The sequence below is a fragment of the Channa argus genome, chromosome 15 (genome assembly GCF_033026475.1).
Source record: "Channa argus isolate prfri chromosome 15, Channa argus male v1.0, whole genome shotgun sequence".
Classification (NCBI taxonomy): Eukaryota; Metazoa; Chordata; class Actinopteri; order Anabantiformes; family Channidae; genus Channa; species Channa argus.
The window spans coordinates 12,159,979-12,178,001 of NC_090211.1; the positions used below are offsets into that span (position 1 = coordinate 12,159,979).

Consider the following 18,023-nt stretch of genomic DNA (forward strand, 5'->3'; position numbering starts at 1 on the left):
GAAGAGAGAGGTGTTTTATCGGCAGGTGTGACTCCTGACCTGCCTCTGTCAACACATCTAGGCCTGATGTCTCCGCTCGGGCATGGGGAGACACGCCGCTCCACCACACGCATTGTCTGCTCACCTGCTCACATGGATACAATATCCACTCTGTTGAACGGCAATAGTCTCCACTCACTTGCTCTTGACCAGCCAACTCTTGTAAGCGGTCTTTTCTTTGACAAGTTAAACAACAAAGAAAATCAGATGACTGAACATAAAGTGTGTCTTCTCTTACAGAGATATGACAGTTATGTGGTAAGACGCCCTATTTATGAGCAATGAGGAAAACAACTGATAGCAAAAGTAGTTGTTGATCCTTAGCAGGATTTTTTTTTTCACAGATGATGTCAAAGCCCAAACATCCCTTGGCATTTCACCAGTGAATTTCCTTAATTTATTTTCTGGTCAGCAAGCTTAATCTTTGCACAATGATAACATTCCTGGCAAACCTCCTGAAAAAAAAAGACACATACACGCGCCTAGACACTTTCATTCAACTGGCAGATGATTCCAGATGTTTCCTTAACGGATGAAAGACAGGGAGGCTCCTCACAGACCTGCATTAGACTCAACTAAGAGTTGGAAGCCGACAAACTGGAAACACCCAGGCTTCCATACTGTTTCCTCCTAACTGGCCACTCCCAGCTGCAGGCCTATAGTAGTGATTTATGTCCCTAGGATGTGGCCGGCACGTGGGGAGGATGAGGGGGCTGACATCCCTATCTTTAAATACAAAGCGCCATGATAAGAGACAGTCAAAGCAAAGTATTAAACAAATAAAGCCTGAGAGAGAAGCCCACTTTTAGAGAATATACATTTCCTTTTTTCAGCATATTTATTTATGTCTCCTTTGATTGGCTTGCTTTTCAGCAATACCATCCAAGTGGAATAGTTATTTCTTATTTGGGGTTTCAGAATGGCAGCAAGGAATTATTAGACCTCTCCAGCGAACTGTTCTTTCGTCACACATCACTGATCCACCTAATGGAAACATCAGGATGCTTAATGTTATTAAATCTGTCACTCCAGCACTGCAGAGCTTGTGGTCTGGGCCTTGGCTTATACAGACACACGTGAAAATACAAATAAGAGCTTATTCAGGCTCCAACCGCAGCATCAGGTGCACAAGCCACCCACATTTTTGTTCATTATATCTGATTAATACAACATTACTAAAGCCACAAACCTCTCAAAATGTCACTGAGAGTCAAAAGTGGGTGTGTTTTTCACCTGAATAGGAAGACTGTAACAATTATGGGGTTACCACAGCACATACAATGGACCTATTGTGCACCGTACAATTCCCCAGGGTGCTAGTGGATCTGAGGCTTGGCGAGAAGAGAGGAGGACAGGGTTGAGGTGCAGAGCAGGCCCACCACTGAATTGCTGGCTTTGTTTGCAGACATATCCTGGGATTTTGATCATATGGGTAAAATGACTATGGCTAAAAGGTGCTTAGCTTTGCTTTACTCTTGCTGTAAATATTGTTGATATTCCCTTACTTTAGGAAACCATTTGGATTTATTTTCAGATGCATACATTGCACTTAATGCTCTTAAAGACTATAATTTACAACACATATTGTATCATAGTAGTTGTGTAAACATTTGCTGTATGATTTCATGAAGCTGTTGATGACGGAAAATCTAAATCCTTTTAGATTACTCTGTATTAGACTGAGCCGGTCAGGAGTACACTGAGCAATCGGGCCTCCTTTGTGACGAAATATGTGTGTGTGTGTACCTGTGTGTATTAGACACATTTGTGAGGACTCACCTTCCTCATGTGGGCCGGATGCTAATATTAAGGTTAGGCAAGTGGTGGTTATACAGTAGTTAAGCTTAGGGCAACTCTCCAGAACATTTCTACATGTCAAGTCAACAGGAGGGAGAAAAATGATAGTGTGTGTATTGGGTTGTGTCACCTGCCGCAGCTCGTTCTGTACACCTGCTCCTGCATGGGCACATCATGTGTCTCACCATCATGCCGTCATGTCTGACTGCACAATAACATTACGCGAGGGCATATTTGGAGATAGCAAAGTGGTACACATGGCACAGCAGTGTGTCTTTAAAAGATCACCTTGTCGTTTGTGTTTTATTTAGGGGACACGTTACCTTTATTTTGGCAAATTAGCAAGGACATATTTAACCACAGAGCAGACGATGATTTCCAATCATGTGCCATTAGTGTAATCTTAATCCTTCAATCTTATCGTATCTGAAATGCTTCCACACACATGACCTTTGACTTGCTGAAACCTGTCTGTGTACTTGGGCATGTGACGCAGGGAGTGTATGTGTGGAGCGTGCCAGTTTTGAGTATATGGGAGGATCAGTGCCCTAGAAGTGCGTGTGTGCATGTGTGTCTGTCTGTTACACGAACCGGCCAGACAACTTACAGATACAACCCTGCCGTGCTAAAACCTTGTGTTAGCTGGGCTAAGGCAGCCAGGCAAATGCTAGAGTGCACACTAACACAAAGCACAATAAATAGGATCACAGAGCCCAGCCTCCGTGCTCAGCTCCCGTGATATTCAGCTGATCCTGCAGCTGACCTGGCAGCATCCCTCTCCCTGCTCAGTTCATTCAGCATAGTAACTTTCAACTTCACCCAGGTCACTATATGACTCTGCATTCAACACTACCTGACTAAACCCCAAATATTCCCTGGATGGATGTGGTCTTTCAGCACAGTCTTAAACCAATTCAGGGTGAGGGTAACCTAATGGGTTGTTTCATCCAAAGATAATTTAAAGCCTCTGCCTCAGCCTTTACCATTTATCTGCATGTCTATAGAGGAGAATATTACACCAAAAAGGACAACATGTCTTTCTGTACATTGCAAACATTAGTAGTACTCTACCATTAGAGCTTTCTGCTTAAATTGGCTTTTCATTTCACTACAGGCTTTGCTGGCAGGTCGCACGACATGACCTCAGGCTGAATGCAGGAAAACACAGACATAACAGGTTATTTGTGTGTTGCTCTGTGTTCTTTATTAATGCTTCATGTCTTTGCATGCCTGTATTGTTTTTCTTATATAAGAACTGTGTGTAGCAATCACTTGATACTGAGGATTGCTAAGCTATTGTTGCTGGATTGCTATTTTATACAAGGCTTGAACAAACATTCCTCAGTATGCACATGTATTAACTTTTCATTGTTTTCATGTTTTGTGCTTGACAATTCCCTCAAAACACAACTGATAGTTTCAGTTTTGCAGTGGTCGTGCGATGGTGATGAGACATCTGCCCCAAAGTCCAGGAAGAGCAGATTAAATAAGTCACCGAAACCTAATTTAATATTCTGCACATCAAGTTCAACTCCAAATTGACAAATGATCATTTGAGGTAAGAGAGGACACACTTCACATGACTGTGGGAAGAGGAAATAGAACTGACATCCTGTTTTAGGAGCTTGTCTAAGTTCAATTTCAACATCTACAGTTGAGATGTGGTGATTAAGAATCATTGTGAAACCATACGTGCACCAGTCTTTGGTAAGAGGTTACAATGCAACACAAACAGCAAATAAGCTAAGATGTAGTAAAAAACTTTATGCACTGACGTCCAGTAGAGCAGAACATGTTAACAAATTAGTGAATTTGTGAAAGCTCAACAAGCAATGATAATTCCACATTCCGTGTACTATATGTCCTATAGCTAATTGTATTTATGTATTAAGGTGTGAAAAGCTTTTTTTTCTATCATTAACCTTTACATGGTTTCTCCTTCCCCTCTCCTGAGTGTCACCTTCAGATCAGACCATGTCCATGTTGGAACACTTGATTTGCCAATATCCCGTTCTCTTTACAAGCAGAATGAGGTACACTGAGCAAGATGGTGGAGGATTTTAAAGACTCCTCTGTATCAGACCAGTGGGTCAGAATTTCCATGCTGAGCCATTGTGTTCGATTTATGCAAAAATTTGCCTGATTGTTTTGTTCTAGTTTGTTGGTTGTTTCTTCGGGCAAACCATGTGCTAATAAAAACCTTTGCATGTGGATGGACACAATAGGCCGACTGTTCTCCTCTCCTGCATTTCCTTTTCTCAATTTCTCTCCTTGTGTAAACACATGAGCTTGCTAATGTGAAATCTATTGCAAGAGTTGTTCTTGTTTGCTGGCTGTGTCCAGTGAGAGAAACATTCAGATCTGTTACTGAAGAAAAACTATCAATATCACAGCAATTTAACAGTAATGGTGTTGCTGATGACTACTTTATATTATGAATCTGTTGTGTTATGCGCAGAGTTAAAAAAAACTCAATTTTAAACAATACATTAATTATATAATGATTAAGTCCTAAAAGCATTTTGTCTGTTAGCAAATATAAACATGTCACTTTTGGTAGAAGACAAACTAAACTGCTTAGTAGTAGAAAATGAAAATACTCAAAATAATTAAAAGTACATCAAAAAGTACAGTATTGAACCGTGTACATCCAGAGAGAAAGAATCTGTCTTTCTTTTCTTGATTGGTAAGTATCCTTTGTTCGAGTTTTAGCACTCAAAACCACACAGGGGAAACCAGGAGGGACCTCCTTAGAGATTTCCTGCTCAAAGTATAAGGATGCCAAATAAAACAAGAAAAAAAAAGCCCCACTCATTAAATGAAAAGAAAATGCCCAGGGAGTCTGAAGCTTGATCTGCACTGGCAGATCACTGCATCCTTGATTGAACACAGACCCCCTCCCCCCCACAATGTTACACTTCCCCAAAAATCTGTTTTGGAAACTTAACTTTTGAAAAGAACATTGAAACTGCAGTGGCTTGTATGAAATCAATATCATTTGGATTGTGGGATGTTTAAATGTTCTCCTGCAATGTTGAACAGAGTCTGAGCCAACGTGCTGCAAAGGGACGGTGCCAGAGTAGATAGTAGTGGCTGATCTCTCTGTGTAAGCACAGACCTTGGGAATCTACAAAGGAAGGCTCTGCTGCTTCTTCCCTCCCGCCCCCAGAGTGTCTGAGTCTATCACGGCTGTCACCCAGCATCAGTGAGTCTAATGGCTGAAGCTTTTTGTGTGCATCAACCTGGACTGATCGAGTGAATGGAAGAAAGAGTGTACCCATCGAGGAAACTCTCATGTCACATGGGCCATGAAGAAGAGGAGGGACGTGCGCCAAAGCACTTTCTCCACAGGAAGCCATGGGAATCAGATCACTGAGGCTAATCTGGAGAAGCGGAAGTCATCGTGGAGAAAGGGTGCTTTCCTTCAGAACCAGACTTTACATATTGGTCCCTTCTTTCCTTTGCTTTTACAATGTTATATTCTTCACGTTTGCTTGCTGATTTGCTAGTCTTTGAGCTTCACAGCCACCTGGATCTGCAGCCCTAATCTATATCTGACCTCTGTGAATTTCCAAAGGCAGAGCAGAGTTGGGTTAACTTTTATTGTGTTGCTCTCAGAAGAGTTGTCCACCTGCCAATGTGAGCACCCTGTCAGAATGAGCTCTGACCCAGATTCTTTTTGGGAGCCCTCAGTGCTGTAGTTTCTCAGGTTTCTGCGTGCTGCTGAGAGAGGGATATGACGGAGCTGATAGCGTGGTGTTGAGAACAGCTTGAAGGCATCAAGGGCTGATTCGGCATGGACTTGAGCATGTCACTGTGTTGAGGCCTTGACAATATCTAATCTCCTCTGTTACCCCTAACATGGGCTGTTGTAGATACAGCACAGTGATCACAACCATGACATTTTCTTTCTCTCTCCACTTTGGCTCATCTTCTTTCTCAATTTTAATGTTTTTCTCACTCTCACGAGCACATAGACATAGCAATACATAACCATTAGGGGCTAGACAAAAGACAGGCTTTGTCTTCATGGCCTGCAAAAACTTTAGGGAATTTTTGAGTGAGATGCGCCAGTTGCTGAATACTTCAAATATGTCACTTTCCTCCAGCATATTTTCACATTGACTGGATGTAAGGACATTACCACCAACAATACAAGTACTGACTGATGATTGAGATGTGAGGGCTGTAGAGCTGGAATGCGCACCGTGTTCATCAATGTGTTGTTTCCATAATAGAAAAATAGTAATAAACTCGTGTGAAGTGTTAGAAGAGATACAAACACCATGTCTGCCTGCAGATATGGATGACACTTCAAAATGACAGGGTTCTTGTTTACTGAGAGGAATGTGGACACAGCTTTGAGCTCAGCTGTTTTTCTGACAGTCTGGAAAGTAGCCAGAGAGGGATGATGACAGGCAGACAGCCTCTTGATGTTATCGGCACCTTGCAATCTGCTCATGCATACCACAAGGTATCGGACATTGTCGTTTGACTGCAGTTCACGGTTTATCTGCCTGAGATAGCAGGCTTAATGAAACAAGGCACGAGACCGGCTCTGAAAAGTGTTTGCATTCATCAAACAGGTTCTTAAGGTGCGTGATTAATGGGGAGGGAAACATTGTTGAAAATTAACTCCAGACAGGTTTTTATTCAGTAACGTGGAAGACGTTTTTCTGTTTTTTGTTTTTAACCACAGGATAAAACTAAGCAAAAATAGGAGTTAAAGAAAAAAGTGACAGTGAGGACTAGCAGTAGTACACACACACACACACACACACACACACACACACACATAAAAGTTACATCCTGTCAGTAGCCCAATCTACTTTATGACTGCTTTTTCACCTGGAGGCCTACTTCATGCAAAAAAGTGAGTCATGTTCAGGACAACAGAGCTGACAGAAAAACACCCTCCCCCACCAAAAATAGCAGCTTCTCCCCCTCTGACTCTCTAAACTCCATTTGTATACCTCACTATCCCAGGCTACATAACACATATTTACCAAACACACCAAATCCTCTAATTTATACTGTTGAATACCTGCTTCAGTGTTGAATATCATTGTTCCTCCGCCAAGTTTCAATCTAAAACCAACAACAAGAGCACACCGTGTGATTAACTGTCTGTTTTTCAGTCTCCTACTGTCTGTCATCAATTTGTTTTCTACCCCCACACGCTCCAAGTTCTGCTCCCACCACAAGTGAAACTTCTGACAGGTGGAGGGTGAGAGCTAAACCTGCTTCCTTTAGGCTGCAATGAAAGAGAAAATAAACTCTGGTGGCAAGTGATCAAGCAACTGGAATAACAAGATGAGGACGAAAGCACTTTTCTTGGAAAACAGACATCCTACTTGTGTGTCCTTCTGGCCAGGTTTTTTTGGATTTTAATGATGGATCGCAATTTAAATAATAAATAAGTTATTGTATAAAAGGTAAGAATAAATTAAGTAAATTGTGCAAATCCTCTTCACTTTTCCTTCAGAAAAAAAAAACAAATCCTTGTGAACAGCAATTACTTTTTTCTTAAATTATTGTTTCTATTAATTAAATGATTAATGGATTATCACCAACGTTTTTTCCCCTGTTTTAACTGGCAGTATATTTTCTCACAGCTTGATCAGTGTCCATACATGTATTACATTTCTACATATATGCAGTTGTATTCCATTATGACTAAAATAATTCAATAACCTAATAAAAATTCATAGAGCTAATTTTATAATGTAGCAAGGAATCAGACAAGACACTTAATTCATCATGACAAAACTCTTACAGGTGTAGCTCTGGTGCAATAGTGCAGGTGTTATTGTGATGGATTGTCAAACATCATGTCCGAACACGTCTTGTGGTTCTGTTGCCTCATCAACTCGCAGACAGTCTGCAAAATGGTGAGAATGACACAGAAACCAGAGTACACACACACACACACACACCAGCCAGGCTTCTAATCCAGATTACACAAACGATACTAAAATGTTGCTCAATGGCATGAAATGTGAAAACTGGCTGAGAGTTCGTACAATTTTATCGGGGGGGGACATTTACAATCCAAATAAAATCCTATTTTATGTACGCTGCATGTCAGGTCAGTAATGCAGACATGTTGATCACAAACCAACCACAAGCAATTACAAGTCCTAAGAAACCAGAGAAGAAAAGTAGCAGTTACAAACTCCTCTGGTTTTCCTCGTCAGACGGGTTTCCTTCCTATGCCAAACACCATCCACACATAAAACTTTCATAAGAAAATGTTGATCTGGATCTATGAGTGATGAGTCGTTTATATTTACAGGTGCACTCACTATTAACAGCGAAGCAACAAGAGCTTTTTTTCCAGCAGCTTTTGTCGAAACAGAAGAGACATTAAAACTGTGAGGTGCACAAGGGTGCTGGGGTCAAAAAATTATAAATTGATGTTCAGAAATGAGCCTGGTTGGGGTTTTTTTTTTGGTATGTGGTTTCCAGATTCCCACTCTTCTTATTTAATATAATATAATACTTATGACTTCCTTTATGTGGTTCTCTTCTCTGACAATAAAATCTAAACATAAATATATAGGCCCCAAGATGTATAATAAGTATAGTGCAGAAACTGATCCCTGTTCTTGATGTGTTTTTCTCATAGATTTTTACAAATGACCAAATAAACTGTAAAATCAACTACACAAACCACTGTTGGGTTGTATGAAAATGCAGCTTCAATAATGCTGTTGAAGAGCCACTGCTTATTTGCTTAAGAAAGCATCATTTACCTATAAAGGAATAATCACAAAATTACCAGCTTTTGTTATGAGACTAAACAGGAGAAATGCTTTGTCGCCATGTTAGATGAATATCTTATTCATAATTAATAATCCTTTAAGGCATCCTCTTTTCTTATCATTATTGATGTAAAATTCAATCAAACTTCGAAATTAAGAATGAGTCGTTTTATACCACACAGTTTATGGTGTTGTGCCGTGAACGCTCAAAGTTCGGGGCCTCGGCTGGGCCCCTGAAGGCAGCATATGTAAAAGCCGCCACGGTGGGGGTGGGACGTGAAGCCCAATCAGGGCTGAAGGGACACAGTCGGAGCGCAACTCACTTTACATTTAACGGAGGCTTGTCAGCACTGTTCGCCACGACCGAGATTGAATAAGCGGCTTTATTCATCCGAGCCTGCCGAGACTAAAAAGGAGAAAGCCCGGGAAGGAGCACGGAGCGGAGCACATGGAAACGCCATGTAGCTGGAAACACGGAGGTGGACTTTGTCAAAGTTTTACCCGAGAGGAGGCGAAGTGAGCGGCGAGACAAACATGCTCACCCCGATGCTGGCCTCCCTGCTGCCTCTTCTCCTTCTCTGTCGGATTTCGTCCTGCCAGTACTCGAGCGACCAGTGCAGTTGGAAGGGCAGGTGAGTGTGGATACGTGTAGCTGTCCATCACACATTAGGCTGCAATGTTGATAAAAGTGTTGCTGACAGGAAGCAGCGCAACGCACCGAGCGTAAAAGTCAAGGCGCCGCAGTGATGTGACACTAAAAAGAGGCGATTATGGAAACACGGCATGTAAAAAAAAAAAAAAAAAAAAAAAAATCTAAAAAATGTGAGCAAAAAAAAATACTAATAAATACTAGTTGGTTGGTACCTTGGTGACAGTCTTACCGGTTTCATAGAAAAGTTGCCAGTTTTGGAATGGGGATTTTTCATCGGTGACTAATTGACAAATGACGTGAGCATCATAACATGGTGTAAAGTGTGACTCACCAAAAACATGGATAAATATGTGCTTCTGATTATTTTCAAACCTTTGTGGTATAAAAAAACACTTGGTGATCATTCACTGTGTAATTAATAGCATTCCTGATAATGATCAAATGTAGCATTTAAATGTCATCAAGCCTCATTGTGGTGATGTTTGGCAAAGAAGGCAATTTTAAAGAAGTCCATACTCTGGATCTCTGGATTGCACGTACCCCCCCCCCCCCCCCCGGAGCTTTATATTGCTTTGGATTTTATTCTGAAATATTTTGAACAGATTTGAAACCTCAGGCAGCATATACTGGAAAGTTTCAGCTCCCATCAAACATCTGCTGAAATCTGTTTTGCACTTGAGAGGCTGTGCCTCAAATAGTGCGGTTTTGTTTTTCATCCTCCAGTCAGGAGGGGTAGGCGATATTCAGTACTTTGAGCTCTTAACCAATAATCTGGTGTTCATTAGTGAGACTCTTGACTAATCTCCTCTAATTGCATGCAGAAGTGATGAAGTTAGACAGGACTTAATTAGAGGCATGCTGAGTAGAGCCTGGTTATGGGGATTCAGCTGCATATGCTCCGCATGTGCCATGGGTTACTTTAGATCTATGGCAAATTTGAATTTCAGCATCTCATTTTCAGGAAACTGGGCGTTTCTCCCCCAGTCAAACCACTAGCTTGGCATCCACATCCTGGTTGACTGCTGATGGCTTACTGCCCCTGGCTTTGCCACAGAATGACTGACAGACTGGATTTTTCAAACCCTGACCAGGCATTAAGTTCTGGAGGGAGTCGTTTGGTCATGCTGGCGCCAGAGTCCAAAGTGCTGCCCGGACAAGTCTCTTCCAGTCTCTTTGGTGGCTTGAAAGCAAGGGGAGGTTCAGTGCGTGACCTGCATTTGCACTTGCATGCAGTAGGCCCAGCTACTGTTGCTGCTGTTGTCTGCCCAGGAGCCCCTGTGTTCCTCCATTCATCCATTTCTGCTCCTAAACTCTTCCCAAAGGCATCATGCCAGGGGTGCATTTGCCAGAGCTGTGGGAGGAACAATGTGGTAAGGGGAGTGTGTGTTGGAGTTGAGGTCGTTTTGGCTGCTTCGGCTCGTGACTGGTCATGCAGCCAGTCTTGTGCACCGACAGCCTAAATGTTTTTAAGAGGAATGTGGTCTAATGTTCGTACAGCCTGCCAGAGGGTCTTCACCTTGGTCAGTTAATTCATTCTTTAAATAACCAGGAAATCATTATTTTTCAGTGAATAAAGACCTTTATACTTCACTAAAACACATCTCGGCAAAGAACGAGGCCACTTTGGATTTCTGTAGGTGCACTGGCCTGCCAGTTTAAACCGTTAGTTGATCTCTGCTGACTGACATCTTTCCCCTTTCTTTTATTCCCTAGTGGTCTGACCCATGAAGGCCACACCAGGGATGTGGAGCAGGTGTACCTACGTTGTTCCCAAGGTTCTCTGGAGTGGCTCTATCCTACTGGGGCCATCATCGTCAACCTCCGTCCAAACACAGTCTCTCCTGCTGCCGCTCGCCTCTCCGTTTGCATTAAACCTTCCACAGACTCCAGTGGCACCAACATCTACCTGGACCGTAACGGCAAGCTGCGGTTGCTGCTGCGCGAGCAGGACCAAGCTCAGGGCAAGGTGCACTGCTTTAGTATCCAGGAGGGAGCGCTCTTCATCGAAGCTGTCCCACGCATGGATATCAGCCGGCGCATTACAGCGTTCCAGTACGAGCTGGTCAGCGACAGGCTGCGATCAGAGGCACACTCGATGGGCGGTAAGATGCTGTATTGATTTTCAAAAGCTTTGTCCAATTTCATTAAACTATAAAGATCTTTAGATTCCCTCTAGAAATGGGAACCTCTGTGGTGTGTGCTGTGCACTAAATGCAGCCATCTACTGGTGGAAACATTTATTAAGTTGGGCTCTAATAGTAGGAAATTTAACATTTGCTCCAGCACTGAATATGGAAATGCTCATACTGAAGCCAAAGTTCATTTATCTGGTAGAATTGTCTGTAAAGTTTGGTTTGAGCAGAATATGTCGTGTCAAACTCAAACTTTCAATGAGCATCTAAATCTGATGCCTTTATTGTTATTTTGAACGTTTTTAAAGATAAAATATTAACAATTCAACTTATTTCACAATTATTTAAACTTGACTTGGGGCTGATCTACAGCTTTAAACAGTTTTTTTTGATGACTTGTGTGTGAGGCCAAACACGGGCCTCCATTAAAAAAAAAAAAAACAGCCTTCTATTTTCATGCTGTGTACCTGCCAAACCTGCACAGCTTCAAGCTGTGCAACTGTGCAAGCAAATGTTTTTTTTTCCACCTCAAGCAAAATACGAGCAGTATCAGGCCTACATTTGTTTTTACGGCTCTCTGGGTTCACATATCCACATCTTGCATCATTATCTGGCAAAGCAGAGACCAAAGGACATAGAGAGTTAAATGTACATAGGAAAAAAAAAACAGCCTTCTGAACGTGGAGTTGTTTTGACCACATCTGTGCTCTGCTCAGCTCTGTACTATAATCTGGTGCTGAGATGTGGCCTGAGATAGCACTGGGATGATTCACAAAGACAGTGGGCTCATGTCATCTGCAGGGTGGATTGATTGTCTCTTCTTCTCATCTTCTTCTTTCTGTTTCTTCAGTCTTTCCTCTCCCTTCCTCTTCTCTCTGACCCGCTGTTCTGGGATTGAGTTGCTCGCCATTGAGCTGGAAATTATCTCCAACCAGATGTTGGGAGGAACTTCTAGCAGCATATAGGCTTACCCCCCCCTTCTTTTCTTGCTGTCTCTCCCTCAGCTTTCCTTTCAGCTCACTTAAATTATTATCCCATTTCTTCCCCTGTCTCACTGGTTTGTACCTCTTAATTTCTTTCTTGACTGTTTATCATTCGACTATTTTTGTTTTTCATTTCTATTCCCTTCATACTTCTTCCCTCTTACTTCCTGGCTGTTTGAAGTGGTTTTTGTCTGTACCAAGTGGTATTAGCAAGTTGCGCTCCATTACAACGGAATGCATCAGGGCCCAGATGTTGCAGGGACTCCATAATGTGCCCCTCCACTCCTCCCATCCCTCAGCCCTCTCTGCTCCCTCTCTGAAGTGGTTCTGATCAGAGTGGTGCTTCATGTAAATGGGCCAGAGAGAGATGCTGACTCGGCTCTCAGCCCATTCCTGTGGTTCTGTTTCATGTCTCACATGTGAGCCTTGCTCAGATCTGCTTTGGAGGAAAGACAAAAAACACTGCTGGACTCAGGCCTTGGCTCATTTGTCTGTCTGATGCTATGGCAGTGCGCAGGCTCACTTCAAAGGGTCGTTGCGCTCTGCTATGGGCTCCGGGCGAGGTTGACCGCTCTGAAGTCTCCTGGCTCTACAGCTGTTAGTAAGCCGTCTAAGCTTGTGCGCTTTGACCTCTGACCCCTCTAGCAATGCAGCAGTACTTCATGTTGCTACACAAGCTGACCTAAGACATGCTCACCCTTCACCCTTATACCCTCAACATCAGAAAAGCCAGCTAAAAATAAGCCCCAGAAAATGACAGAGGACACACATTTCTTGCACTTTTAAACTTGATTTAGGGAATTTAGGGAAACAGTCAACATATTTTACCCATGTTAGCTGGGTTTCTAAACTGGATAATTTTTTGTGCTCGGATTTATAATCAGTTGTGTAAATTATGGTGGTTTCAAGTGCACTGAATCCACCCAAGATAACCATTTTAATCCTTCCCTTTCTATTTCAGTAGAGAGACACCCACTGCTGACTCGTCATCCCGTGTGCCATTTTACCACTAAAGAAAACCATAGCAAGTCTAGGGATAATAAAGTCGTTCTGGTCAGGCCAGCCACAAGACCACCTGAGTCAACTAATCATTGGCTTGACTGCTTTCGTTTAGGGCCCTTTCTCCTACTATAAAACACTCTGGAGGAGGGAGGCTGAGTTGTTGCTCTACAGATACCAGTCAAAGGTGAAATGTAGCCTGGAGCAGGATTTTAAAGTCCTGGGTTGAGACTTTTTTAAATTTATTTCACCTTGTTACTTCTAAGTACTTGCCCTCCAGTCATGAGACAGTGTCGTCTCATTGCTAACATACCGTTGAAGACAACATACGGTGATCCGGTTTTTGTATAACAGGCTATTTTAGTCCTTCTTATTAGTTGTGATTGTGCTGACTGTTTTAGTTCCAGCAAGTGGTGGAGCACTCTCTGCTCTCCCTATCCTTTTCATCTGGTCCTTATTTGTCATGGGGGTGTCGAGGGGTTCCTGCTGTAGTTTTTTGACTCCAAACTAATTTGTCAATTTTCTTTATTTCCTCACAGCACCCTGTAAACCCTGCAGCGATGCTGAGATGCTTCTAGCAGTGTGCACCAATGACTTTGGTTAGTAGCAGTCTTGTTTTGAATAAATGTAGCCTTCCTGCTGCTGTATGTAGGGACAGAAATTCCCAATGCAGAAATTCCAAAATGCAGCCCCTACCAGTATTTGTCTAAATTTTGCTTTACTACTTGCTGTTTCCAGTGGCACGAGGCAGCATTAAGAAGGTGGAGCAGGAAGAGGAGCAGACGTGTGTCACTGTGGACATCAGTCATCTCTACAGACAGAAGACCCAGGTCTTTGTATCTGGTGGTGTGAGGGTACGGAACTGGACTGGCCATATTAAGATGCCCCTCCAGTGTGGGGTGAGGTCTGGTGAGGGTGAGTTCCTCTTCACAGGGACAGTGAGGTTTGGGGAAGCCTGGATGGGCTGCGCACCACGCTACAAAGATTTTCTGCAGTTGTATCATGCAGCCCAACAGCAGGGAACTAACCCCTGCCAGGTGGATACTGACTGACCTGTTTACCTGCTCACACTCACTGGGTGGGGGAGGAAAGCTGAACCTAGAGTTCATGCTGTGGAGAGAAAGGACTGACAAACTGGCCCAGTGGCAGAGCCTCTCAATTTTCCTCCTGTCTTGTGACTCTGTAGGGACAAAGAATGGAGCACCTGAACATTGCCAAGAAAAATGCTAGCTGGGCTCCTTTTTTTTTTTTTTTTTTTTTTTTTTCAAAGTTGATCGTGATGAAAAGTGGATTTTGTTCAGACTTTTTTTCCAGACAAGGAACTGCCAGGTTTTAAATGTAGCAGACCCCATTTGGTTTTTATGTGTATAAAATGTGAATGAACATTGTATATTTTGAGACAGTGTGCTTTGTAAAAAGCTTGATGTACAGTTCTGAACTTATTTCTGACAGAAATGTATAAAGTGAAAGCCTCTTATTTTTATTTTGTTTAAAAAATTATTTACAATTTAATGCCTGAATTCATGTGTTTTTCAGGCTGTACAGTTGTAAAAAAACAAACCAAAAAAAAAAAAAAGCAAAGCCTCTCTTTTTTTTGCCCTTGAGAATAAAAGCTTTTATTTCCTGGAACTGTGCTTTGTAGTATTTAAACGTAATTTGAGAAATTCACTGAATCTCCTGGGGACTTGCAACTTTGGACCAAGTTAATATCCACTGAGCAAAAAGCCAAACATTTTCAGCTTCACCAAAAGGATTATTGGCTACTTTTGTCGGTTTTATGTGTAAATGATATAGCTAGCTTTAACACAATTAGTGCTGAAACTAATGTATTTTCAAACTAAAGCTCCAAACCCAAACTTAACGTGTCGATGTACATGGACATGGTGATTAATTTCAGATCAGACATAATAATCACAATGGTCCTGATTTGTGATTTTTGATTTTTTTTTTTTGATTTTTGATTTTTTTTTTTTTTTCCTTCCATATTCTCAGCTTAAATGAAAACCCTCTCATATGATGTGCATTAGCTTCCTCTTTAAGGCTCACCTCAGCCTTGAGCTGAGACAGTCTGCCAGTGGTACAGAGAGATTGATATCAGTAAGTTGTGGTAGATTCCTCCCCGTTGGTTCCTGTGTTGATGGGGGTGGCTCTGTGTCAAGGTCAATGTGAAAGGCCTCTTTGTTCCAGCGCAGCAGCCTGGTATGAGAGAGAGGTTTGAAGACAGACCTGAATTCAGCTCTGTGACTGGGCACGCAGCAGAAAGCAGCACTCGCAAACCACACTCCAAATTTTGATTGGCACATCGAGCTCTGCTCAACCTCACAGTTTAAGTAAAGGCTTTTCATTTTCATCACCTCAAATAAAACACAAGGAACAATTCAGGTTAATGGAATACTTTGCTGTGCTACTCAAACAGTTGATCCAGCCTGTGACCCAGGCCTGTTTTGGTGAGGTCCAGCTCATGGTGAAGGCCCTTTTTGTCTGTCTTTTTACCTAAAGGACGTCCTCCCAGAATGTCTTTCAATAACTTGATGCTGAATGTTTTTCCAGACAGCACTATGCATTGAATTGAATGTCTGAATTCCAGCTGAAAGGCAGTGGTCCCGAAATTGTTTGCTGGGAAATGCAAACAGAGTTTCTATGGCGACGATGCCTTACTGTGAACCTTCTCGCTCTGGCTTTAACGCTAGGAGTCTTGTTGGAGGAGGAGGAAGAGGAAGAAGAGGGTTACTTGGCTGTTGAGTTTTTCACTCTTCCAGCTGTCAGCTCTCACTATCTCCTTCCTCTCTGACCACGTGGCCAACAACAGCTGCTGGCGCCGTACACAGGTGATTCCAGTATTTTGATTAAAAAAGCCAAAATACTCAACAAAATAATTGTTTTTGGCCATCAGTAAGAAAAAATGAGACATTTTTCAACATCCTTGAGCTCATTGATAGACCAAACAATTATTTAATTAAAAAAATTAGCAGATTTATTGATAATAATAATAATAGATTGCCTCAAACCTATGTTAATCAATCACAGCAAAGCTTTATCGGTGAAGAAGGTACAGAATTATCAGACCACTGGAAGTTTTTATAATACATCTAGCCATTGGTCTAGTCAGTCCTTTTCTCTATTTGCAATCTAATAAACTTTCCCCTCTATAGCTTTATAAAGATCAGTGTGTCTCTCAATATTAGCTACAAACAAATTGGTGTGCTGAATTGTGTTACTAAAACAGCACATTAGTCAGGGTTTTTATAAATATCAGAATTAAAATAAAACACAGATTGTAAACATTTTTTCCGTCAATTAAAATTCAGCAGATTCAGCTTGGTTCTCCCGTAGGATTTGTTTCTAGTTGTACTGGGTGGAGCTTATTCAATTATTGTGGCTGTTAAAGATGCTCCTGAAGTTAGTTGCAATTTTATGGGTGAGGTCAGATTTTGTTGTAATACCAGTCGAGAAGGACCAACCAGTCTAAACCAGACATGTATATGTGGAGCCTTTGTGCTGTGAGCCAGAAGTCGCTACATGGTCATCTTGTGGGTGGAATTAATAAAGAGAACTGTTGAAAACTGCCGCCACTGCAAAATGCACAGTCACTTGGCAGAAAGAAGAGCAGTCGAGTTAAAGAGCAAAAGCACCCCAGCAGAGAGAAGAGGCCTGTGAGCTCAGTGTAGTGGCTAATATTTTATGCCTCTTTAGGAAGTGCTGGAATGCGGGGAATGTGTTGACTTCACACACATGCGCGTGCCCAGCTTCCCCCAGCACTGCTGCCTTGATTAACCGGAATCAATAGACTCTCTGTGGTTTTTCTGTGTGTGTTCATGTGTACGCCTGTGCTGTGCGCATGGCCCTCATCCCCAGCACACACAAACACACCGCCCCAGCAGTGGCCACCACCCACACAGAGCCACAGCACACTCTGCAGCTGCAGTCCCAACACCTCCGATCAGACACAGTGAAAACCAGCAGACCTCGTAAATCGGTTGTTGATACTGATGTTTTCACAGTAACCAGATGCAGTACTACACCTTTTATCAATTTATTAATTGTTTATTTACATGCTCATTTGCAAATTAGCACTAAACATAAAACACAAATGGAATTTTTGAAATGTGTTCAGTTTTATAGGCCTAGACCAAACTACTGCAATCTGAAATTCTGAATTGGTGTGGAAAATCACTGAAGACATTGGCATTTAGGGCCCCCGAATATGTGAAGCTACTTCACTACAATTCTAATAGTGGAGCCAGTGTTGTTGCTGCAACTCTGGCCATCAATCCATACTGCGCATAAATTTGTGTTCGTTTTAACAGCAACATTATACTTACATTTGGTTTGTAAACAATAAAAGGCAGGTGTATTGTTATAATTCCAGGTATGGGATTTTTCTTCAGCTCAAAACAGATAGAGATGAACACTGCGAGGCTAACGCGCCAATAAGACGCCTCTCAGAATGCTCATTAATCCCCAGTGGGTCATGGGTTCCTCAGTCATGAAATGCTTTGCAGCCAACTCCCTCCCCCCACCTCTCTCACTGTGGTATGAAAGGATTAAGGGCCAAGGTGTTGGGTGTCTTCTAGCAAAAAATGCAATTTTAGGGTCACAGCATAAGCCTGTGTGTCTTAATATCAAATATCAAAGGGGTTCAGGGAATTGTATGCTT

The 18,023-nt window shown here is 42.2% G+C and overlaps 1 protein-coding gene across 1 annotated transcript; it reads left to right on the plus strand.

The window, feature by feature from the left end:
* The first annotated feature begins 8,880 nt into the window (after positions 1–8,880).
* On the plus strand, positions 8,881–14,995 carry metrnla (meteorin like, glial cell differentiation regulator a). Its single transcript, XM_067477899.1, has 4 exons — positions 8,881–9,232; positions 10,966–11,354; positions 13,906–13,965; positions 14,105–14,995. The coding sequence occupies exons 1-4, from the start codon at positions 9,135–9,137 to the stop codon at positions 14,416–14,418; spliced, it is 861 nt and encodes a 286-aa protein (XP_067334000.1). The 5' UTR covers positions 8,881–9,134; the 3' UTR covers positions 14,419–14,995.
* Positions 14,996–18,023: the final 3,028 nt, after the last annotated feature.

Bases quoted from the DNA above. Each gene is read 5' to 3' on its own strand.
- metrnla (XM_067477899.1), top strand. From the start codon at position 9,135: ATGCTCACCCCGATGCTGGCCTCCCTGCTGCCTCTTCTCCTTCTCTGT. The intron at 9,233-10,965 runs GTGAGTGTGGAT...TTTATTCCCTAG, and splicing joins CAGTGCAGTTGGAAGGGCAG to TGGTCTGACCCATGAAGGCC. The intron at 11,355-13,905 runs GTAAGATGCTGT...ATTTCCTCACAG, and splicing joins AGAGGCACACTCGATGGGCG to CACCCTGTAAACCCTGCAGC.